We start from the raw sequence: 22112 nt of genomic DNA on the forward strand, positions 1-22112 counted from the left end.
ATAGCTAGAAGAAGCTAGGGTTCTTGATTCTTGCTGCTATCGAGATTCGGGCGGGAGTGGTCTTAGATTTTTTTATCGCAATATAGTCTAGTGCGGAGTACTCCTTGCTCCAACAAAAGGATTGCATCGGCCATTGGCAGCGTCTCCCTCCGTCCTCTGCTCAGTAGGAGCAAGATGTAGTCGATGGAGAAGAGTAGTGGAGTCTGCATTTTCTTCTTCTGTCAGACAGACATCCACATGTTGTACCGATTCTTAGTTCAAAGATAGGGATGTATAAATGGTTGCCGATCTCTTCATGCATGGAACAGTAGCTTTTTATGTAGGATCCATTCCGTATAGATGAGTCACAACATTGATTTCTTGATCCATTTGGAAACTAAAAGAAAGTACAGAGAGGAGGAACTAATGCCAACATGTACATATTTACACAGGAGAGATAGCTAGATTTTCCAACTAAGAAGTGATAATAAAAATGTGGTTGTTTTAACCTAGAGGTTAATAAAACACTTTGATAGTTTTGTGCCCAAGCATGATGGTCTGTTGATGATGCATGCATGCACCAGTGCATTTTTGGGTGCAAATGATCCTTGAACAGGTGTCACATGCCAAGTGCAGTGCTAAATCTTCTTTAGAGTACACTATCACTGAGAAAACAAAGACTTAAAGTAGCTTGCTCAGCTAGTGCCACTTTCAGCAACTTTTTGTTGATTTTGCTGAATCCATTAGTTATTGGTGCAACTAGAAATGAAAACTTTCCCAATTCGTCCCGAATACTTATGTTGTGGATGCTTGCATGGCTAAAACTAGTACTATAGTTCGATTTCAGCTGTCATTGTCCAGAGTCTGAAAATGTGTCCAGTACTAGATATGAAGTAGAGTATGATTTTTTGCCTGCACTTATAAATAGTAATGGAGAAATCAGAAATACACACAAGCCCCAAATATGGAGCAGATGAGACTAACCACCCAATAGACAATAGCCAGTATCTGTAATTCGTTAGATTATCCAGCAAGAACAGGAAACAAATTATTCTGAAGGTACAATGTGGTTGGAATGTGTGGTGTTGAAATGTGTTTCTCTTTAACATGACTGGGTCTTCCCATCACACGTCCACCCCCCAAAAGCATTTCCATTTCAGTCCCACTGTTCTCCTTGATTCTCTTTATTTACACGAATCATGCATCTGTCTCGCCTGTTCTGACTGTACAACCTTTCGCAGAGGCCACAGTTGCCCAGGTTCTACTACAAGAAGAGGTCTGCAGTCCACAACAGAACTGGCAAGGATGATAGCAGCCCCAAGATCCAACCGCCCAGCTCGCCCGTGAGCAGACAGAGCCTGTCAACCTCTGCCATCCCCACCTATCATGCTGGTGAGTGAGCAACAGACCATCATAATGTCTCCAAACACTTTGGAGTTGGGTATGCATGAGGTCTCCTTTTACTTACTCCGTACTCGAAGGTGGAACAAAATCTTGCTTGTTCGGTATGGTCCATCCTAGCATGTATATATACCCAGTAGTTTGTGTTCTTGATATCTACATGTAGCGTCATGAGGAATAAACCTGCTGATTTCATATGTCGTCCTATGGAAGTCACCAGACTTTTTTTATCAACACTAATTTCAGATAGATAGGTGCTGCTTACCATACCTAAGAGTGTAGCATGCTGTGAAGGGATACTCCAAAGTAGAATATTAAAAGATGTTAGTAAAATCAATATGCATCCCTAGTGATGCTTTATCTTGTTATTTTTGTCTGAGTGTTGTGTTGTAGCATCACTGACTAGTATGTTTTTTTCAAGGTCTATACAAGTGCTATCTATGTCTGGCAACATAAGCCTCTTGTCATGTCATGTATCTATTATCACGTTAGATGTTTTATTAAGTGAATGTTGTATTTCTTGAAAGCGTCGATGTACTGATGTGAACACTCTTGTGTAGTTATGACTAATCAGTTTTCCCCTCTCTTATATAGGAGTTCCTAGGTCGAAGAAATTCGAAGCAGCTCGAAGCCCCGGTCAGCGACTTGCTTTATATGTTATTGAACTTGTAATGCAGAATTTTCTTGGAATTTTGATGTAAGGCTGATCTTGGGAATTGGGTGTATATTTACTTGTTGTACTTGTTATTCAAATGCTGGTTGTACTTGTTATACAAATGCTTGGAATTTAAATTTGTGCTAAATGTATACATAGTACTGAAAGAGGCCTTGGCCCAAACGCTACTGGACCTTAAAAAGGCCACTGACCAAACATAGTTGAACTCGGTTTCAGCAAATACCAGTATATTAATTCTTGAAAATAAATAAAATGAACTATAAAAAGGCCGAGTTATGAAATTTAAAAGGAGAGCAAACAAGGCCGAGGCTACAAAAAATGAATTGATTGTAATAGGCTGTGGCCCAGAAATTAAAAGCCTAGTTGGGCCTGGCCCATATAGCTGAACGAAATTAATAAAAAACATATAAAAGGCTGAATTGTTGGGCTCGGCCCATGTAGAAAACCGAATTGAACCGGGCTGAATCTTGTGCCACATCAGCTTGCCACGCTGGATGCCTACGAGGCCTGGGGAGGTTGCTAGTGACCAAAACGCCACAATAGACATATTTTGGTCATAAACGTATATGACCTTCTCACAGAGAAGATCGTGAATGTCAGTTTACGACTGCCAGCTTTTGACCTTCTCTTTTTGGTCACAAAAAGGTCGCAAATGAAAAACAGTGACCTTTCTATGACCAATAGTCAAGGTCACAAGTTGACATATTTCTTGTAGTGTTTTCGGAAAAAAATTCTGGACCACAAGACACAAGATGGGCCAAAGAAGTACTAAAGGGGTGCCCTGAGGGGGGCACAACCCACCTGGGCGCGCCTGGGGGCCTGATGTCTACTACGCAACCTTCTTCTTGTAGACGTTGTTGGGCCTGCAAGTGCACAGGTTTGTAGGACAGTAGCAAATTTCCCTCAAGTGGATGACCTAAGGTTTATCAATCCATAGGAGGCATAGGATGGAGATGGTCTCTCTCAAACAACCCTGCAATCAAATAACAAAGAGTCTCTTGTGTCCCCAATACACCCAATACAATGGTAGATTGTATAGGTGCACTAGTTCGGCGAAGAGATGGTGATACAAGTGCAAAATAGATGGTAGATAAAGGTATTTGTAATCTGAAATTATAAAAACAGCAAGGTAGCAAGCGATAAAAGTGAGCGTAAACGGTATTGCAATGATAGGAAACAAGGCATAGGGTTCATACTTTCACTAGTGCAAGTTCTCTCAACAATAATAACATAGATAGATCATATAACAATCCCTCAACATGCAACAAAGAGTCACTCCAAAGACACTAATAGCGGAGAACAAAACCCTAATGTCACCTAGATACTCCATTGTCACCTCAAGTATCCGCGGGCATGATTATATGATATGCATCACACAATCTCAGATTCATCTATTCAACCAACACAAAGTACTTCAAAGAGTGTCCCAAAGTTTCTACCGGAGAGTCAAGAACGTGTGCCAACCCCTATGCATAGGTTCATGGGCGGAACCCGCAAGTTGGTCACCAAAACATACATCAAGTGGCACATGATATCCCATTGTCACCACAGATAAGCACGGCAAGACATACATCAAGTGTTCTCATAAAAGACTCAATCCGATAAGATAACTTCAAAGGGAAAACTCAATTCATCGCAAGAGAGTAGTGGGGGAGAAACATCATAAGATCCAACTACAATAGAAAAGCTCGGGATACGTCAAGATCGTGCCATAGAGGGAGCACGAGAGAGAGAGAGATCAAACACATAGCTACTGGTACATGCCCTCAGCCTCGAGGGTGAACTACTCCCTCCTCATCATGGAGAGCGCCGGGATGATGAAGATGGCCACCGGTGAAGGATCCCCCCTCCGACAGGGTGCCGGGAAGGGCTCCCGAGAGGTTTCCGGTGGCTACAGAGGCTTGTGGCGGCGGAACTCCCGATCTATCTTGATATTCGATGTTTTTAGGGTACGAGGGAATATATAGGCGAAAGAAGTCGGTCGGGAGGTGCTCGAGGGGCCCACAAGACAGGGGGCGCGCCCAGTAGGGGGGCGCGCCCTCCTATGTCCTGGCCTCCTCGAGGGTCTTCTGACGTGAACTCCAAGTCTCCTGGGTGATATTCTTCCAAAAAATCACGCTGCCAAAGGTTTCATTCCGTTTGGACTCCGTTTGATATTCCTTTTCTTCGAAATACTGAAACAGGCAATAAAACAGCAATATGGGCTGGGCCTCCGATTAGTAGGTTAGTCCCAAAAGTAATATAAAAGTGTATAATAAAGCCCATAATCATTCAAAACAGGTAATATAATAGCATGGAACAATCAAAAATTATAGATACGTTGGAGACGTATCAAGCATCCCCAAGCTTAATTGTTGCTCATCCTCGAGTAGGTAAATGATAAAAACAGAATTTTTGATGTGGAATGCTACCTATCATAATTCTCAATGTATTTCTCTTTATTGTGGCATGAATGTTCAGATCCAAATGATTCAAAATAAGAGTTCATATTGACATAAGAAATAGTAACGCTTCAAGCATACTAATAAAAGAAATCATGTCTTCTCAAAATAACATGGCTAAAGAAAGTTCATCCCTACAAAATCATATAGTTAGGCTATGCTTCATTTTCGTCACACAAATATGTTCCCAACTTCTATACCCCCGATGACAAGCCAAGCAATTGTTTCATACTCAAATGATCTCAAAATTTTCAACCTTCACGCAATACATGAGCGTGAGCCATGGATATAGCACTATGGGTGGAATAGAATAATGATTGGGGGTTGTGTGGAGAAGACAAAAAAGGAGAAAGTCTCACATTGACGAGGATAATCAACGGGCTATGGAGATGCCCATCAATTGAAGTCGGATTGCCATGCAACGGATGCACTAGAGCTATAAATGAATGAAAGCTCAACAAAAGAAACTAGTGGGTGTGCATCCAACTTGCTTGCTCACGAAGACCTAGGGCATTTGAGGAAGCCCATCGTAGGAATATACAAGCCAAGTTCTATAATGAAAAATTCCCACTAGTATATGAAAGTGACAACCTATGAGACTCTCTACATGAAGAACATGGTGCTACTTTGAAGCACAATATGTGAGACTCAACAAAGAACAAGGTGCTACTTTGAAGCACAAGTGTGGAAAAAGAGATAGTAGCATTGCCCTTTTATTTATTTATTTATTTATTATTTTTTTCTTTTTTTCTTTTTTTTCTTTTTTTCTTTTGGCCTTTTTTTTGGCCTTTCTTTTTTTTTCTTTTTGGGCAATGCTCTAATAATAATGATCATCACACTTTTATTGCTTACAACACATGAATTACAACTCGAAACTAAAAAAGATATGACTCTATATGAATGCCTCCGGCGGTGTACCGGGATGATGCAATGAATCAAGAGTGACATGTATAATAATTATGCATGGTGGCTTTGCCACAAATACGATGCCAACTACATGATCATGCTATGGCAATATGACAAAAGTAATGTATGTCATGATGATGATAAACGGAACGGTGGAAAGTTGCATGGCAATATATCTCGGAATGGCTATGGAAATGCCATAAATAGGTAGGTATGGTGGCTGTTTTGAGGAAGATATGGGGAGGTTTATGTGTGATAGAGCGTATCATATCACGGGGTTTGGATGCACCGGTGAAGTTTGCACCAACTCTCAAGGTGAGAAAGGGCAATGCACGGTACCGAAGAGGCTTGCAATGATGGAAAGGTAAAAGTGCGTATAATCCATGGACTCAACATTAGTCATAAGAACTCATATACTTATTGCAAAAATTTAGAAGCACTACACGCATGCTCCTAGGGGGATAGATTGGTAGGAAAAGACCATCGCTCGTCCCCAACCGCCATTCATAAAGATGCACAATCCAGCACTTCATGCTTCAAATTTGTTACATAACTTTAACCATACGGCATGCTACGGGACTTGCTAACTTCAACACAAGCATTCTTTAAATTCATAATCACCCAACTAGCATGACTTTAATATCACTACCTCCATATCTCAAAACAATTATCAAGTATCAAATTGATCATAGCATCCAATTCACTTCCTATGATAGTTTTCATTCAAATTACCATGTTGTTTAAGACTCTCAAAATAATATAAGTGAAGCACGAGAGTTCATTAATTTCTACAAAATAAAACCACCGCCGTGCTCTAAAAGATATGAGTGAAGCACTAGATCAAACGACAAACTACTCCAACAAAATATAAGTGAAGATCAATGAGTAGCTAAATAATTATGTAACTATGTGAAGACTCTCTCTCATTAAATAATTTCAGATCTTGGTATTCTATTCAAACAGCAAGCAAAACAAAATAAAATGACATTGCAAGGATAGCACAACTCATGTGAAGAAGCAAAAACTTAGGCTCAACCGATACTAACCGAAAGTTGTTGAAGAAGAAAGGTGGGATGTCCACCGGAGCATCCCCAAGCTTAGATGCTTGAGAATTCTTGAAATATTATCTTGGGGTGCCTTGGGCATCCCCAAGCTTGAGCTTCTGTGTCTCCTTAATTCTCTTATATCATGGTTTCTCTTTATCAAAAGCTTCATTCACAACAAACTCAACAAGAACTCGTGAGATAGGTTAGTATAAACCAATGCAAAACCTTATCATTTTCTACTGTAACAAATCACTAAGATTATTATTCAACATTGAATACTAAATGTCTCTGCATAGTTAATACTCCTATCCTAAAATAGAATCATTAAACAAGCAAGCATATGCAAACAATGCAAACATAACATCAATCTGCCAAAACAGTACAGTCTGTAAAGAATGCAAGATTCATCATACTTCCCTAACTCCAAAAATTATGAGAAACATATGACGCTGTAGAATATTTATCATAGCTCAGTATGCAAAAAGATTCAACATTATATCACTCTCTGACTTTTCTAGGGAATTTTTGCAACAGCGGTAAACTTTCTGTTTTCAAAGAGCAACATGTATACTAGCAAAATAAGCATGGTAAAGGCTATCCTTGACATTTTTATTGAAACTAAAGATGCAAAACATTAATCTAAATAACAGCAAGCAAATACTAACAAAATAAAATGACGCTCCAAGCAAAACACATATCATGTGGTGAATAAAAATATAGCTCCAAGTAAAGTTACCGATGAACGAAGACGAAAGAGGGGATGCCATCCGGGGCATCCCCAAGCTTAGGTTCTTCGTTGTCCTCGAATATTACCTTGGGGTGCCTTGGGCATCCCCAAGCTTAGGTTCTTACCACTCCTTATTCCATAGTCCATCGAATCTTTACCCAAAACTTGAAAACTTCAACCACACAAAACTCAAGACAAAACTTGTAAGCTCCGTTAGTGTAAGAAAACAAATAAGCACTTTAAGGTAATGTAATGAACTCATTCTAAATTCATATTGGTGTAATATCTAATGTATTCCAACTTCTCTATGGTTCATGCCCTTACATACTAGCCATAGATTCATCAAAATAAGCAAACAACACAATGAAAACAGAATCTGTCAAAAATAGAACAGTCTGTAGTAATCTGTATCAAACATATACTTCTGTAACCCCAAAAATTCTAAAATAAATTGCTGAACCTGAGGAATTTGTCTATTAATCATCTGCAAAACGAATCAACCTAAAAGAAATCTTCTATAAAAAAATGGCAGCTATTCTCGTGAGCGCTAAAGTTTCTGTTTTTACAGCAAGATCACAAAGACTTCACCCAAGTCTTCCCAAAGGTTCTACTTGGCACTTTATTGAAACAAAAGCTATAAAACATGATTACTACAGTAGCATAATCATGTGGACACACAAAAACAGTAAGGATAAATATTGGGTTGTCTCCCAACAAGCGCTTTTCTTTAATGCCTTTTTAGCTAGGCATGATGATGGCAATGATGCTCACATAAAAGATAAGAATTGAAACATAACGGGAGCATCACGAAGCATATGACTAGCACATTTAAGTCTAACCCACTTCCTATGCATAGGGATTTTGTGAGCAAACAACTTACGGGAACAATAATCAACTAGCATAGGAAAGTAAAACAAGCATAACTTCAAGATTTTAAGCACATAGGGAGGAAACTTGACATTATTGCAATTCCTACAAGCATATGTTCCTCCCTCATAATAAATTTCAGTAGCATAATGAATGAATTCAACAATATAACCAGCACCTAAAGCATTATTTTCATGATCTACTAGCATAGAAATTTTATTACTCTCCACATAAGCAAGTTTCTTCTCATCAATAGTAGTGGGAGCAAACTCAACAAAATAACTATCATGTGAGGCATAATCCAATTGCAAAATAAAATCATGATGACAAGTTTCATGGATATCATTACTCTTAATAGCACACAAGTCATCACAATAATCATCATAGATAGCAACTTTGTTCTCATAATCAATTGGAACCTCTTCCGAAATAGTGGAATCATCACTAAATAAAGTGGACACTCTTCCAAATCCACTTTCATGTTCATAATAAGATTCGACATCCTCTGAAATAGTGGGATCAATACTACCTAAAGTTGACAGTCTTCCAAACCCACTTTTATCAATATAATCATCATAAATAGGAGGAATGCTTTCATCATAATAAATATTCTCATCAAAACATGGGGGACTAAAAATATCATATTCATCAAACATAGATTCCCCAAGCTTGTGGCTTTGCATATCATTAGCATCATGGATATTTAAGGAATTCATACTAACAACATTGCAATCATGCTCATCATACAAAGATCTAGTACCAAACATTCTAATGCATTCTTCCTCTAGCACTTGAGCACAATTTCCTTTCCATCATACTCACGAAAGATATTAAAAAGATGAAACGTATGAGACAAACTCAAATCCATTTTTTTGTAGTTTTCTTTTATAAACTAAACTAGTGATAAAACAAGAAACAAAAAAGATTCGATTGCAAGATCTAAAGATATACCTTCAAGCACTCACCTCCCCGGCAACGGCGCCAGAAAAGAGCTTAGTTGATGGGGTGTGAGTGCCGTTTACCTAGCCTCCCCGGCAACGGCGCCAGAAAAGAGCTTGATGTCTACTACACAACCTTCTTCTTATAGACGTTGTTGGGCCTGCAAGTGCACAGGTTTGTAGGACAGTAGAAAATTTCCCTCAAGTGGATGACCTAAGGTTTATCAATCCGTAGGAGGCGTAGGATGAAGATGGTCTCTCTCAAACAACCCTGCAACCAAATAACAAAGAGTCTCTTGTGTCCCCAACACACCCAATACAATGGTAGATTGTATAGGTGCACTAGTTCGGCGAAGAGATGGTGATACAAGTGCAAAATAGATGGTAGATAAAGGTATTTGTAATCTGAAATTATAAAAACAGCAAGGTAGCAAGCGATAAAAGTGAGCGTAAACGGCATTGCAATGATAGGAAACAAGGCATAGGGTTCATACTTTCACTAGTGCAAGTTCTCTCAACAATAATAACATAGATAGATCATAGAACAATCCCTCAACATGCAACAAAGAGTCACTCCAAAGACACTAATAGCGGAGAACAAATGAAGAGATTATGGTAGGGTACGAAACCACCTCAAAGTTATCCTTTCTGTTCTATCTATTCAAGAGTTCGTAGTAAAATAACATGAAGCTATTCTTTCTGCTCAATCCATCATAGAGTTCATACTAGAATAACACCTTAAGACACAAATCAACCAAAACCCTAATGTCACCTAGATACTCCATTGTCACCTCAAGTATCCGCGGGCATGATTATATGATATGCATCACACAATCTCAGATTCATCTATTCAACCAACACAAAGTACTTCAAAGAGTGTCCCAAAGTTTCTACCGGAGAGTCAAGAACGTGTGCCAACCCCTATGCATAGGTTCATGGGCGGAACCCGCAAGTTGGTCACCAAAACATACATCAAGTGGCACATGATATCCCATTGTCACCACAGATAAGCACGGCAAGACATACATCAAGTGTTCTCATAAAAGACTCAATCCGATAAGATAACTTCAAAGGGAAAACTCAATTCATCGCAAGAGAGTAGTGGGGGAGAAACATCATAAGATCCAACTACAATAGCAAAGCTCGGGATACGTCAAGATCGTGCCATAGAGGGAACACGAGAGAGAGAGAGAGATCAAACACATAGCTACTGGTACATACCCTCAGCCTCGAGGGTGAACTACTCCCTCCTCGTCATGGAGAGCGCCGGGATGATGAAGATGGCCACCGGTGAAGGATCCCCCCCCCTCCGATAGGGTGCCGGGAAGGGCTCCTGAGAGGTTTCTGGTGGCTACAGAGGCTTGCGGCGGTGGAACTCCCGATCTATCTTGATATTCGATGTTTTTAGGGTACGTAGGCTTATATAGGTGAAAGAAGTCGGTCGAGAGGTGCTCGAGGGGCCCACGAGACAGGGGGGCGCCCCTAGTAGGGGGGCCTCCTATCTCGTGGCCTCCTCGAGGCTCTTCTGACGTGAACTCCAAGTCTCCTGGGTGATATTCTTCCCAAAAATCACGCTGCCGAAGGTTCATTCCGTTTGGACTCCGTTTGATATTCCTTTTCTTTGAAATACTGAAACATGCAATAAAACAGCAATATGGGCTGGGCCTCCGGTTAGTAGGTTAGTCCCAAAAGTAATATAAAAGTGTATAATAAAGCCCATAATCATTCAAAACAGGTAATATAATAGCATGGAACAATCAAAAATTATAAATACATTGGAGACGTATCAGGGCCCAGGCGCGCCTGGGGGCCCAGGCGCGCCCTAGTGGGTTGTGCCCTCCTCGGTGGCCTCCTGCACCGCCTCTTTGCTCTATAAATACCCCAAAATCCAGAAACCCTGGGGAGTCGATGAAATACAGTTCCAGCCGCCGCAAATTCCAGAACCACGAGATAAAATATAGACACCATCACGGAGGGGTTCATCATCCTTATTGGCGCCTCTCTGATGATGCGTGAGTAGTTCATTGTAGACCTACGGGTCCGTAGGCAGTAGCTAGATGACTTCCTCTCTCTCTTTTGATTCTCAATACAATGGTGTCTTGGAGATCTATTTGATGTAACTCTTTTTGTGGTGTGTTTGTTGGGATCCGGTGAACTTTGAGTTTATGATCAGATCTATATATCCATGAAAGTTATTTGAGTTTCTTTGATCTCTTATATGCATGATTACTTATAGCCTCATATTTATTCTTTGAATCTTTGGTTTAGTTAGACCGACTAGATCGATTTTTCTTGCCATGGGAAGAGGTGCTTTGTGATGGGTTCGATCGTACGGTGTTCTTTCCCAGTGACAGAAGGGGCAGCAAGACACGTATGCATCGTTACTATTAAGGATAACAATATGGGGGATATTCCTACATGAATAGATCTCGTCTACATCATGTCATCGTTCTTATTGCATTACTCCGTTTTTCCATGAACTTAATACACTAGATGCATGCTGGATAGCGGTCGATGTGTGGAGTAATAGTAGTAGATGCAGGCAGGAGTCGGTCTACTAATCTTGGACATGATGCATATATAATGATCATTGCCTGGATATCTTCATAATTATTTGAGGTTTGATCAATTGCCCAACGGTAATTTGTTTACCCAACATATGTTATTTTCTCGAGAGAAGCCACTAGTGAAATCTACGGCCCCCGGGTCTACTTTCTTGTCATATATTTTTAGATCTATATTGCTATTTGCCTTTTTCTAGGCTTGCATCTTTTATTTTCAGATCTATATTACCAAAAACCCAAAAATATCTCGCTGAATTTTATTTGTCGTTATTTTATTTGCATCTACCAATCTATATCTTTACCAATCTTTTACCCGAGAGGGATTGACAACCCCTCTTACGTGTTGGGTTGCAAGTATTTGTTCTTTGTCTGCATGTACCATTTACATAGTGTTGCTTGGTTCTCCTACTGGTCTGATATCCTTGGTCTCATAACTGAGGGAAATACCTACCATAGTTGTGCTACATCATCCCTTCCTCTTCAGGGAAATACTGACGCGGACACGAGACGTCAAGAAAGGATTTCTGGCGCTGTTGTCGGGGAGACATCATCAACATCTATCAGGTTCCTAATCACAAATCTCATCTCCTTGCAATTTATATTATTTGCCATTTGCCTCTCGTTTTCATCTCCCCCACTTCACAAAAATTTGCCGTTTTATTCGCCCTCTTTTTCGTTCGCCATTTTCTCGTAAGATTTGTTTTTTGTGTGCAATCTTGTTTGCGTAGTCATGATGCCTCAAAGAAAATATTATGATGTTCCTTACCCCAATATTTTGCTTGAAATTGAGAAAAGTACAAAGGAATATATGACTACACAATTTGAGCACAATAAATATTTTACCGAAGAACTTAAGGAGCACACTGTTGTGCTAGATGCTAGAACAAAACAACTTGATGATATTAGTGGAGAAATTTGTAATCTCCAATCTAAGTATGCTTTTCCTGAAAATTTGCTAGGCAAAATATTTGACGCACAAGCTACCCTAGTAAATCAAATGGCCGCTAAACCAATCTCTTTAGAAGATAAAAAAGATGAAGATATTAAAGTGATTGGTGTTTCTTCTATTGGTTCCTTGTTTAGTAAGATTAAAATTGATGATAAAGGGACTGGAGAAGAGTCAACTTTAACTAGAAGGCGTCCCAATAATTCGGAGGGTGAAAATAGATTATGAAAAAATGATAGAAGTGGGTTTGGAGAGGTCAAAACATTAACTAGTGATGTGCCCACTCTTCTGGATTACAAAGACTTTAATTATGATAGTTGCTCTTTATTGGTTGTATTTCTTTGTTGCAATCCATGATAAATTCACCCCATGCTTATGAACAAAATGAAGCTTTTACTAAACATATTGTTGATGCTATGATGAAAGCTTTGGAAGAAAAGTTGGAATTAGAAGTTTCAATTCCTTGCATAATGAATGGGAACCTACTATCAAAGTCAAGATTAAAAATTATGAGTGTTTTGCTTTATGTGATTTGGGTGCTAGTGTTTTCACAATTTCGAAATCTTTATGTGAAGTGCTTGGTCTTACCGATATTGAAGAAATGTTCTCTTAATTTGCACTTGCCGAATTCTAATATTAAAAAGCATTTGGGAAGAATTAATGATGTTCTTATTCTTGCAAATAGAAATTATGTGCCCATAGACTTTATTGTTCTTGATATTGATTGCAATCCGTCTTGTCCAAACTTGGTAGACTGGTTTTACGCACTATAGGTGTCGTGATTGATATGAAAGAAGGCAATATTAAATTTCAGTTTACACTAAGGAACACTTTCCTAGAACAAGAACTAAGCCATCATGTGAATCAATCATGAGTGCATCCTATGGATCTAGAAATAAAGATGATAACACTTGAATCTATGCATTATGCCTAGCTAGGGGCATAAAACGATAGCGCTTGTTGGAGGCAACCCCATGAATAAAATTTATTTATTTTTTTTCTTTTTTTTATTTTTGTTCTTGAGTGTTTGCACAATTATGCCTCTGTTATGATTGTGTTTTTATGTCTTAATTAGTGTTTGGGCCAAGCAAAGCCTTTGGGATCATGTTGGGTGATAGTTGATTTGATCTTGTTGAAAAACAGAAACTTTTGCGTTCGGTAAAAGTATTTTGAAAATTCAAAGAAGAGTGCTAAAATTCTGAAGTTTGTACAAAAGATTGATATACGAATTTCCCACGTTGTCCTAATTTTTCAGAATATTTGGAGTTATATAAGTATACAAAGTTTTCAAATTGCTACAGACTGTTCTGTTTTTGATAGATTCTATTTTTGTTGCATTGTGTGCTTATTTTGAGGATTCTACGGACTTTATCGGGGGGTATAAGCCATAGCAAAGTTGGAATACAGTAGATATAATGTCATAATAAAATATTAATGGATTTGCAACAGTACTTAGAGTGGTGATTTGCTTTCTTGTACTAACGGATCTCACGAAGGTTTTGTTGAGTTTTGTGTGATTGAACTTTTCAAGTTTTGGGTGAGATCACGATGGATGAAGGAATAAGGAGTAAGAAGATCCTAAGCTTGGGGATGCCCCATGGAACCCCAAGATAATATCCAAGGAGGAACAAGCAACTAAGCTTGGGGATGCCCCGAGTGGCATCCCCTCTTTCTTCTAACGACCATCGGTATTTTACTTGGAGCTATATTTTTATTCGTCACGTATCATGAGTTTTGCTTGGAGTGTATTGTATTATATGAGTCTTTGCTTGTTTTGCTTTTTAGTTTATCACAAGTATCCTTGCTGGACACACCTATTTGAGAGAGCCAAATTATGATATGACTTGTTAGAATTGCTCTTTATGCTTCACTTAAATTTTTTTTGAGCTATGGAATTTCTCTAGTGCTTCACTTATATCTTTTTGAGCACGGTATGCTTTAATATTTTTGAAGAAATGCTCTCATGCTTCAATTAGATTTGTTTGAGAGACGAAAAATTTAATGCTCATGTTCTTCACTTAAATTTGTTTGAGCTATTTAAAAGCTACATATGAAATTAGTCCTAGAGTGATAGATATTCAAGAGGGATATAATAAATACTTCATGAAGATCATTGGACAAAATAAACTTGATTCTTGTAATAGTTTTGAGATATGAGGTCAATTAAATGTGAGTCATGTTGGTGAGTAATTATGCTTTAGTAAGAATATTGGTGTTAAGGTTTGTGATTCCCTATGCAAGCACGAAAGTCAATAGTTGTGCAATCAAATTATATCATACTTATGGTGCATTATTCGGTGTTAGTTATTCTTAATGCTCGCTTACGTGACTTTTCGTTTCTTGGTTGGTTGCTTCTCAATCTATTTTCTAGCCTCCACTTGTACTAAGTAGAAATACTACTTGTGCATACAAAATCCTTAAGCCCAGTTTTGCCATATGAGTCCACCATACCTATCTATATGCGGTATTTTTGTGCCGTTGTAAGCAAATTTGTATGTGCCACCTCGAATTTTTAAAATAAATTTCCTTTTTGTGTGCTCGTACCGCTCATGAAGCGGCGGGGGTGGCCAATATTTTCCATGCTAGATGTGTTATTCTCAAGATGAGTGTTTATTCACTTGTCATTGCACGAGAGTACGGCGGTAATAGGATGCTCAGTCCCGAAATGGAAAAGAAATTTACTTTATGTTGTCAAATAATAAATTCCTTGAAATGTGTTGGTATGGAGGGCACCCGTGGATACGGCTAGCCATGGATTGTGAAAGAATGATGGAAAAAGGAATAAACTTTATTTTCTGTTTGGGAACCGCCTATGATATATCTAGCGTGGAAAGTGTTCGGAATTACTCAGTCGTTTTCGTTGACGGGAAAAGTATGCCTCCCATTTTTTTTATCTCTCAATTTAAGCTTTGAGCTCTGACACCTCTACAAATCCCTACTTCCCTCTGCGAAGGGCCTTTCTATTTACTTCATGCAATTTTTTTATTTATTTGAGTCTCCATCTTCTCTTATAAAGCACCAACTAAGGGGCACTATTATCGTACTTGAGCATTGGATGTAGCTAATATGCGAGTGTGTTTCATGAATGGATCAATGATTGAGCATGATGCGCTAGAGATAACTTGCTTTACTGTTGATATTTTGAAAGACATAGTTGCTTGTTGATATGCTTGAGTATTGTAATCTCCATGTTAAAACTAGAATATTGCTTTTAATCATATAAAAGTCCATTTGTCCATGCTAAAAAAGAAGAGAGTATGTGATAAACATGTTAGGCAGCATTCTACATCAAAAATTGTTCTTGCAACACACGGGAGGATGCAAAGCTTAGAACCGAACAGATCGAGAGAGAAAACAAATCATATAATGATCATTGCCTGGATATCGTCATAATTATTTGAGGTTCTATCAATTGCCCAATAGTAATATGTTTATCCACCGTATGCTATTTTCTCGAGAGAAGCCACTAGTGAAATCTACGACCCCCGGGTCTATTTTCTCATCATATATTTTCAGATCTATATTGTTATTTGCCTTTTTCTTTGTTTGCATCTTTTATTTTCAGATCTATATTACCAAAAACCCAAAAATATCTCGCTGAATTTTATTTGCCTTTATTTTATTTGCATCTACCGATCTTTTACCCGAGAGGGATTGACAACCCCTCTTACGCGTCGGGTTGCAAGTATTTGTTCTTTGTGTGCAGGTGCCGTTTACATAGTGTTGCTTGGTTCTCCTACTAGTTCAATAACCTTGATTTCATAACTAAGGGAAATACATATCGTAGTTGTGCTGCATCATCCCTTCCTCTTCGGGGAAATACTGACGCGGACACGAGCCATCAGGCGGCAGTCTATGCAAGCTGGAGTGGCCTCTCAACAACGGCGTACATGTCCTCGTGTCCCGACTAGAGCAACGCCGTCACTTCGAAGTAGAGAGGTGAGGGGTAGCAGCTTGGGGCCTGAGTTGGGGAGGGGATAAGAAAGGAGATTACCTCGCTGCAGGAGCGCCTCTTCAATACCACGGCTCCTGATTTGCCGGCGAGGACACGGGGTGGAGGCATAGTGAGTCTTTGATCGTCCTCCACCTCCTCCTAAAGGTAGGTGGCCAGCTGATTGCCCGAGACCCTAACGGATAACGGGCACGATGTATAGCGAAGGAGGCAAATGCGTTCTTGTACCAGTAGGGGGCGGCGAGGTAGGCAGTCGGAGCTGGCCGGGGTCGGTGGAGAGAACAGGCAGTGGAGAGCAGACGGAAAGAAAGACGCGAGCGAGAGAGACAAAGAAGTGAGATGGGACGAGAGAAACCCTAGTCGTCTCTCTGGTTGGGGACGAATCAACAAATTGTTAGAAGCCACGTGGCGTGAGGCTATGCAAAATCCCAAGAATGCCCTCTGCGGGGCACCAAACTCACAGGCGGTGGCATGAGCGATCCTACTAAAAAGCACACGTAGCGGGCACTCTCCTAGTCACGGTCACAATAGACACGATGTAGGATCGGAGTATATCTTGAGGGGGGTGAATAGACTACTGGCAAAAAAATAAAGAACTATTTTTCCAATTTTAGGTCTTAGCATATTGGGACTTAGCTAAGCAATACAAGAGCACCGAACAAATGCAAATCTAGAGTATAGGCGGCAGAATGTAAGGACATGCAAGTGCAAGTAAAGTAGAAAGTAAAGTTCGAGAGAATCGCAAACACAAGTTGACACGATGAAGATTTTGATGAGTCGTTCCGATAGATGATGCTATCGTGCGTCCACGTTGATGGAGGTTTCGATCCACAAATGATCTAATATTACGAAGATCTCGGTTGCGAGATCCATGGAGGAATCATGTCTTAGAAGGGCTCACACCCACGAGGGTCCATGAATCTCACGTATGTCCACTTCCATGACGATAAATGGCGCATCATGGAAGTGTTTTCGTCAGTGGTAAACAGCCTCCCACGCACCCCACGCCAGCCCCCCATCCACCGTCGGCTCCACCCCATCCGACGGCGCCGCGCACGCCCCACACGCCACCCCCGTGCGCCCTACACCCTTCCAGAATCCTCCCGACGCCCCGCCCCGCTCTCATCGTCGTCTCCCCCCTAAACCCACCCTCCACCATTCTATCCCAAGTATAAACCCTAGCCAGCCCCTTGTCCTTTTCATCTCCCCCTCCTAGACACCGCACCCGAACCCAAACCATCCGAACGACCAACCACCAGCGAGCGTCGCGACAAAACCCCGCCCCGCGACGTCGTCTGCCTCTCTCATGGCGCCCATGCTGAGCAGGACCCTGGGCCCGTTGTCGGTGGCGGCGCTGCGGCCAAGCCTGTCGCGGGGGCTGCCTCAGGCCGCGCTCGCGCCGCACGGGAGGAGGCCCGCCGGCACCTGAGGGGTTAGGTGGGAGGTCGGGAGGGGTCAGCTGGTTGGGACGAGGTGCACCTCCGCCGTCGTCGAGAAGGCCGCCGAGGAGTTCGAGTACCAGGACGAGGTGGGTGGAGGGGCACCAATCCTTGTGTACCTTCCGTTTGGATTTCAGATCAGGGTGAATCTGGGAGGCGTAACGACCAGTAGGTTCTGGATTGCTGCGCTCTCTAGTGGCAGATTCGTGGTTCATTTATTACAGGATAAATTGAGAGGCTGTTACGAATTCGTATGTGAGTAGGTTTTTGACAGTTCCAGGATTGAATGTTTATGCCGTTTCTCTAGTGGCAGCATTTGAGATGACATGAAGCACAAACACGACAATAAGATATCAAAGTTGACAGTGTAGATGATTTTGCTTTTGAAATTAAATATGTTCAGTCCAGTGCATGAAAACGTTTCGAAGCAGAGACGAACCTCAACCACAGGCTGTCACAAACTGATACCATATATCCTTATGCTACTGAATAGTATTATCAATCCATTACGCACAACATAATAACCATAGTAACAAACCTTCTGAGTCGTCCAGGAACTAAATAACAGGTTCAAGAAACAGGTAGGAAATTCACTGACAAACGTCTTAAACTTGAAATGTACTGTCACAACCACATGTAGCGAGCAGAAAATGGAAAATGGTTCCATGTTTCAGGGAGACACGCTTCTTCCTCTAGGTGAGCCTGAGCCGCGACGGCCATCATCGTCACCATTGCCCCTTGGACTTGGGCTGCCACCATCGCCATTGCCCTTGGGACTAGGGCTACCATTGTTGACCCTCGGGCTTGGACTGCCCTTGTTGTCCCTGGTAGGACTGGGATTGCCATTGTTAGCAGGGCTTGGACTGCGCCCATTGGCCACAGGGCTGCGGTAGCCATCAGAAGGGCTCCTGCTCTTATCCCTGCCCCGAGGGCTATCACCATTATCCTTTGCTACAGGTGAGATGGATCGCCTGGGGCTCCGACTGCGATCAGGTGTGGGGCTGCGATCCATTTCCTTAGCTTCTGGGGAGAGTGATCGCCTGGGGCTCCTGCTGTAGCTGATGCTCCTTGATCTCCTCTCATCACGCTCTGTGCGGCGCCCTCTGGGAGATTCAGAATAAGATCTGGACCTAGATCGGCTGATTGCAGGAGAAAATATGAGAAAACAGAATACAAAACAAAACTGCTAGGTAAAAAGCCCAAGAGTAGCGGGTGGGTTGCTCAGCATACCTGTAACTACGGCTTCTGCTGTAGCTCCGACTGCGGGCCCGTCCACGACGTGGAGATGGGGACCGTGAATAGCTTCTCTCACGCCTAACAAAACATATCCATTACCGAAAGATTAAATAAGAACTCCCATGTACTGGGATACATGAACGTTTCAAGCCATTTGGAGTATTGCAATGGAGGTGACCAAAGTTTATCAAATACCTGAGACTCCTCGGACTATTCTGGCAATTTCTTTCTATATGGCCCCTTTCTCCACAGCGGTAGCATTTGTTCTTCCAGTCACCAGCCTTGCAGTCCCTGGCCCAGTGACCATCAATACCACAGTTGAAACAACGGCCTGTTCCTGGAGGAGGGCCTCTTCCCACATATTCACGTTCTCGTGAACCACCAGAACCACGTGGAACCTGAACACAAACCATAAGAGACAACACAACAAAGTTTCTAGTAGCTTCATAAAGAGGACAACAAATTATCATTATCATTATGCCCGCAAAGTGGACAGCCCAAATGGCAACTTACCCCTTTAGCAAACTCAACAATAATGCGGCTCCCATCAACATCCCTGCCATCTAGATTGTATCGGGCATCATCAGCATCACGAGGATCACTGTATTCCTGTTAGATAGACAAGAACGGGCAAAACAAACAGTGTACCTCATATGTGAACAAAATAGGTCTCAAGTATGCTAACAACTTGAAAGAGCATAAATAAGGTAGGGGAGTAAAATTCACATACAATGAATGCATAGTCGCGCTTCAATTCCACTTCCCGTATTCTGCGCAAACGGTTGCCACAAACAGTAAGCCGTCAGGACTTAAGTACTCAAATGCATCACCATCTTGTAACTTCCACTAAAACAGTCAATAACATTACACCAAGCACCAAGGGCACCCTTCGCCAAAGTCCTCCACAAACTTTGGAACAATGGCCACCAATTCCACCAAGGGCACCCTTCCACCACATACCTTCCGGATTGTGTTAAAAACGGAAAAACCTTCAACAAGATCATTTAAGTTAAGCACACAAGACCTGGGAGTCAAACATCTACAGCATACAGATGAAATAACAGAGAACACCAAACACTAGTTTGGAAAGACCAATAGTGTACCCAACAGCTGCTATAAACCAAAAAACACTCAAGCAAGACCATTCAAGTTAAAACACACAGGACCTGGTAGTCCAATTTCCACACATACATGGAGAAATAACAGATAACACCAAAACTAGCTTGAAAAGACTACTGGTAAACCCAGCTTGTATAACCCACCCAGGAAAAATAAGGGTAGGAAGAAATCCAAGAAAACTGGCTGGCTCACTCTATATAGCAGAAGACATGCACCTTACAGTTCAGAAAGTTTAAGAAACTAACAGCCTAAATTGTTTGACCGAATTTAAACTATACTAAGGCCCAGTTCTTTTTGGTGGCTGCCAAAATAATCTGCCCTCTCCCCGACCCTAAAATTTTTGGGGGCTTCTAAAGTAATTAACCCTTACCTAGTTTAGAAGCCCCAAAACAATTTGGGGGCTGCTTTAGAATAAGGTGGGGAGCGACCGTTCTAGAATAAGCGGGGAGGGAGCGGCTTATGCCGCAATAAACTGTCAAAAGAACTGGGCCTAAGTACTTATGGTGTCAACTATGATAACAAGCACTAGTCCAATAATGGTGATTCACAACTCTAGAAAAGCACATTTTAAATTTGTGCAGAATCATATTCACAAGTTAAAAGCTTGTGCTCTCAAAAAAAAAAGTTGGAAAACTTGTAAAGAAGTCCGTGACACCAGAAAACTTTTGCCGAACTCTTAATGCGCAGAGTATTGTCATTACCTTCCATATTTGCTGAAAAGATATTCTAGGTCGCGCGAACGAGTACGGGAAGACAATCTACCAACATACAGGCGTGCGTTTCCATAACGATCATCATAACGAGGCATATCCTGAAAAGTAAGAAAACACTCCATCAGTCCCTTTCGCAATGAACAAATATGACAAGCATTAAACCAAGAAATTAAAATAACCTGGCAAAGGCTACTCAGAGATATTATTTTCTGTTTGACAGAGAACAGCTAGAGTACTAGGCACATCCAGATATATGATGTACAGCCAATTTCATGGGGCTTGAATGTACTCACTGTGGAGGGTATTGTGATTCAGCATAGAGACATGGTAAGATGACATTAGATGGGTTAGATAGCAAACCGAATATACCAGACAGTTCAACTATCACTCTATCAGAAACTAACTAAAATATCATGACTTTTAAGTTGCAAGTATCCACATTCCAAAATAATCTAAAATATTCTTATTGACCGCTCATCTCATTTACTTTTGAATAGAGGCAACTCTTCTAATTATTCTTCTCTTCTTCTGTACTGAATCAGAAAGAGAATAAGATACACCACAAAAACAGTTAATACACTACAATGCCGCTATTATGTACTTTTAGGGACGGAAATTTCAGCAAGATGTAAAACCATAATTATCTACAAAACCGACATTATATGACCAACATCACATCCTATTTACTCAACAAAATAAAGTCTTTTTACCAACTCCCTTTTACAAATATATCTGACCAGTATATAAGTATTATGCACTAACTACCCTCTCTGTATAGCCAAGATTATGTATGACTAACATCATACCCTTTTTACTAAATCTAATTATTTCTACTATGCAGTTCTCGTGTAAAATTCAAATTCGCGCTTCGGCAGACACAAAAATTGCGCTGATCTATCCCCATCCAAACAGGAAATCTCGCCGGCGAGAACCAGAGAGCCGTACGCGAATCTCCAATTCTCCCAAGAATCACGGCACGACGGGCCAAATCAACCCACCTCCTTTTCTCGCCGACAGACGATCCAATTAGATCCGACCGAAATTCGCAAAAGCCCCAACAGGAACTCGAAAAAAAAAACCGCGGATCGGCGCATGCAGCCCAGACTACAAACCCCACCGGACAACGCGCGGAAACACCACCACGATCGCGCGGAGCCGGGGG

At 41.0% G+C, this 22112-nt stretch overlaps 1 protein-coding gene across 2 annotated transcripts in view; it reads right to left on the minus strand.

Moving 5' to 3' along the window:
- Nucleotides 1–18334: 18334 nt before the first annotated feature.
- The window catches only part of LOC123106446 (serine/arginine-rich splicing factor RS2Z33), a 4451-nt gene continuing 673 nt past the window's right edge, over nt 18335–22112 (minus strand). The window contains exons 2-8 of one of the 2 annotated variants that reach the window (XM_044528607.1): nt 20939–21051; nt 19987–20107; nt 19849–19888; nt 19632–19727; nt 19314–19516; nt 19113–19196; nt 18335–19021 (exon numbers count right to left, since the gene is read on the minus strand). In XM_044528607.1, the coding sequence (XP_044384542.1) occupies nt 18553–19021; nt 19113–19196; nt 19314–19516; nt 19632–19727; nt 19849–19888; nt 19987–20107; nt 20939–20945 (1020 nt within the window). In that variant the 5' untranslated portion in view covers nt 20946–21051 and the 3' untranslated portion in view covers nt 18335–18552. The remainder of the gene's footprint in view (nt 19022–19112; nt 19197–19313; nt 19517–19631; nt 19728–19848; nt 19889–19986; nt 20108–20938; nt 21052–22112) is intronic. The other variant, XM_044528614.1, reaches the window with a different exon arrangement.

Source organism: Triticum aestivum, chromosome 1B (genome assembly GCF_018294505.1).
Source record: "Triticum aestivum cultivar Chinese Spring chromosome 1B, IWGSC CS RefSeq v2.1, whole genome shotgun sequence".
Classification (NCBI taxonomy): domain Eukaryota; kingdom Viridiplantae; phylum Streptophyta; class Magnoliopsida; order Poales; family Poaceae; genus Triticum; species Triticum aestivum.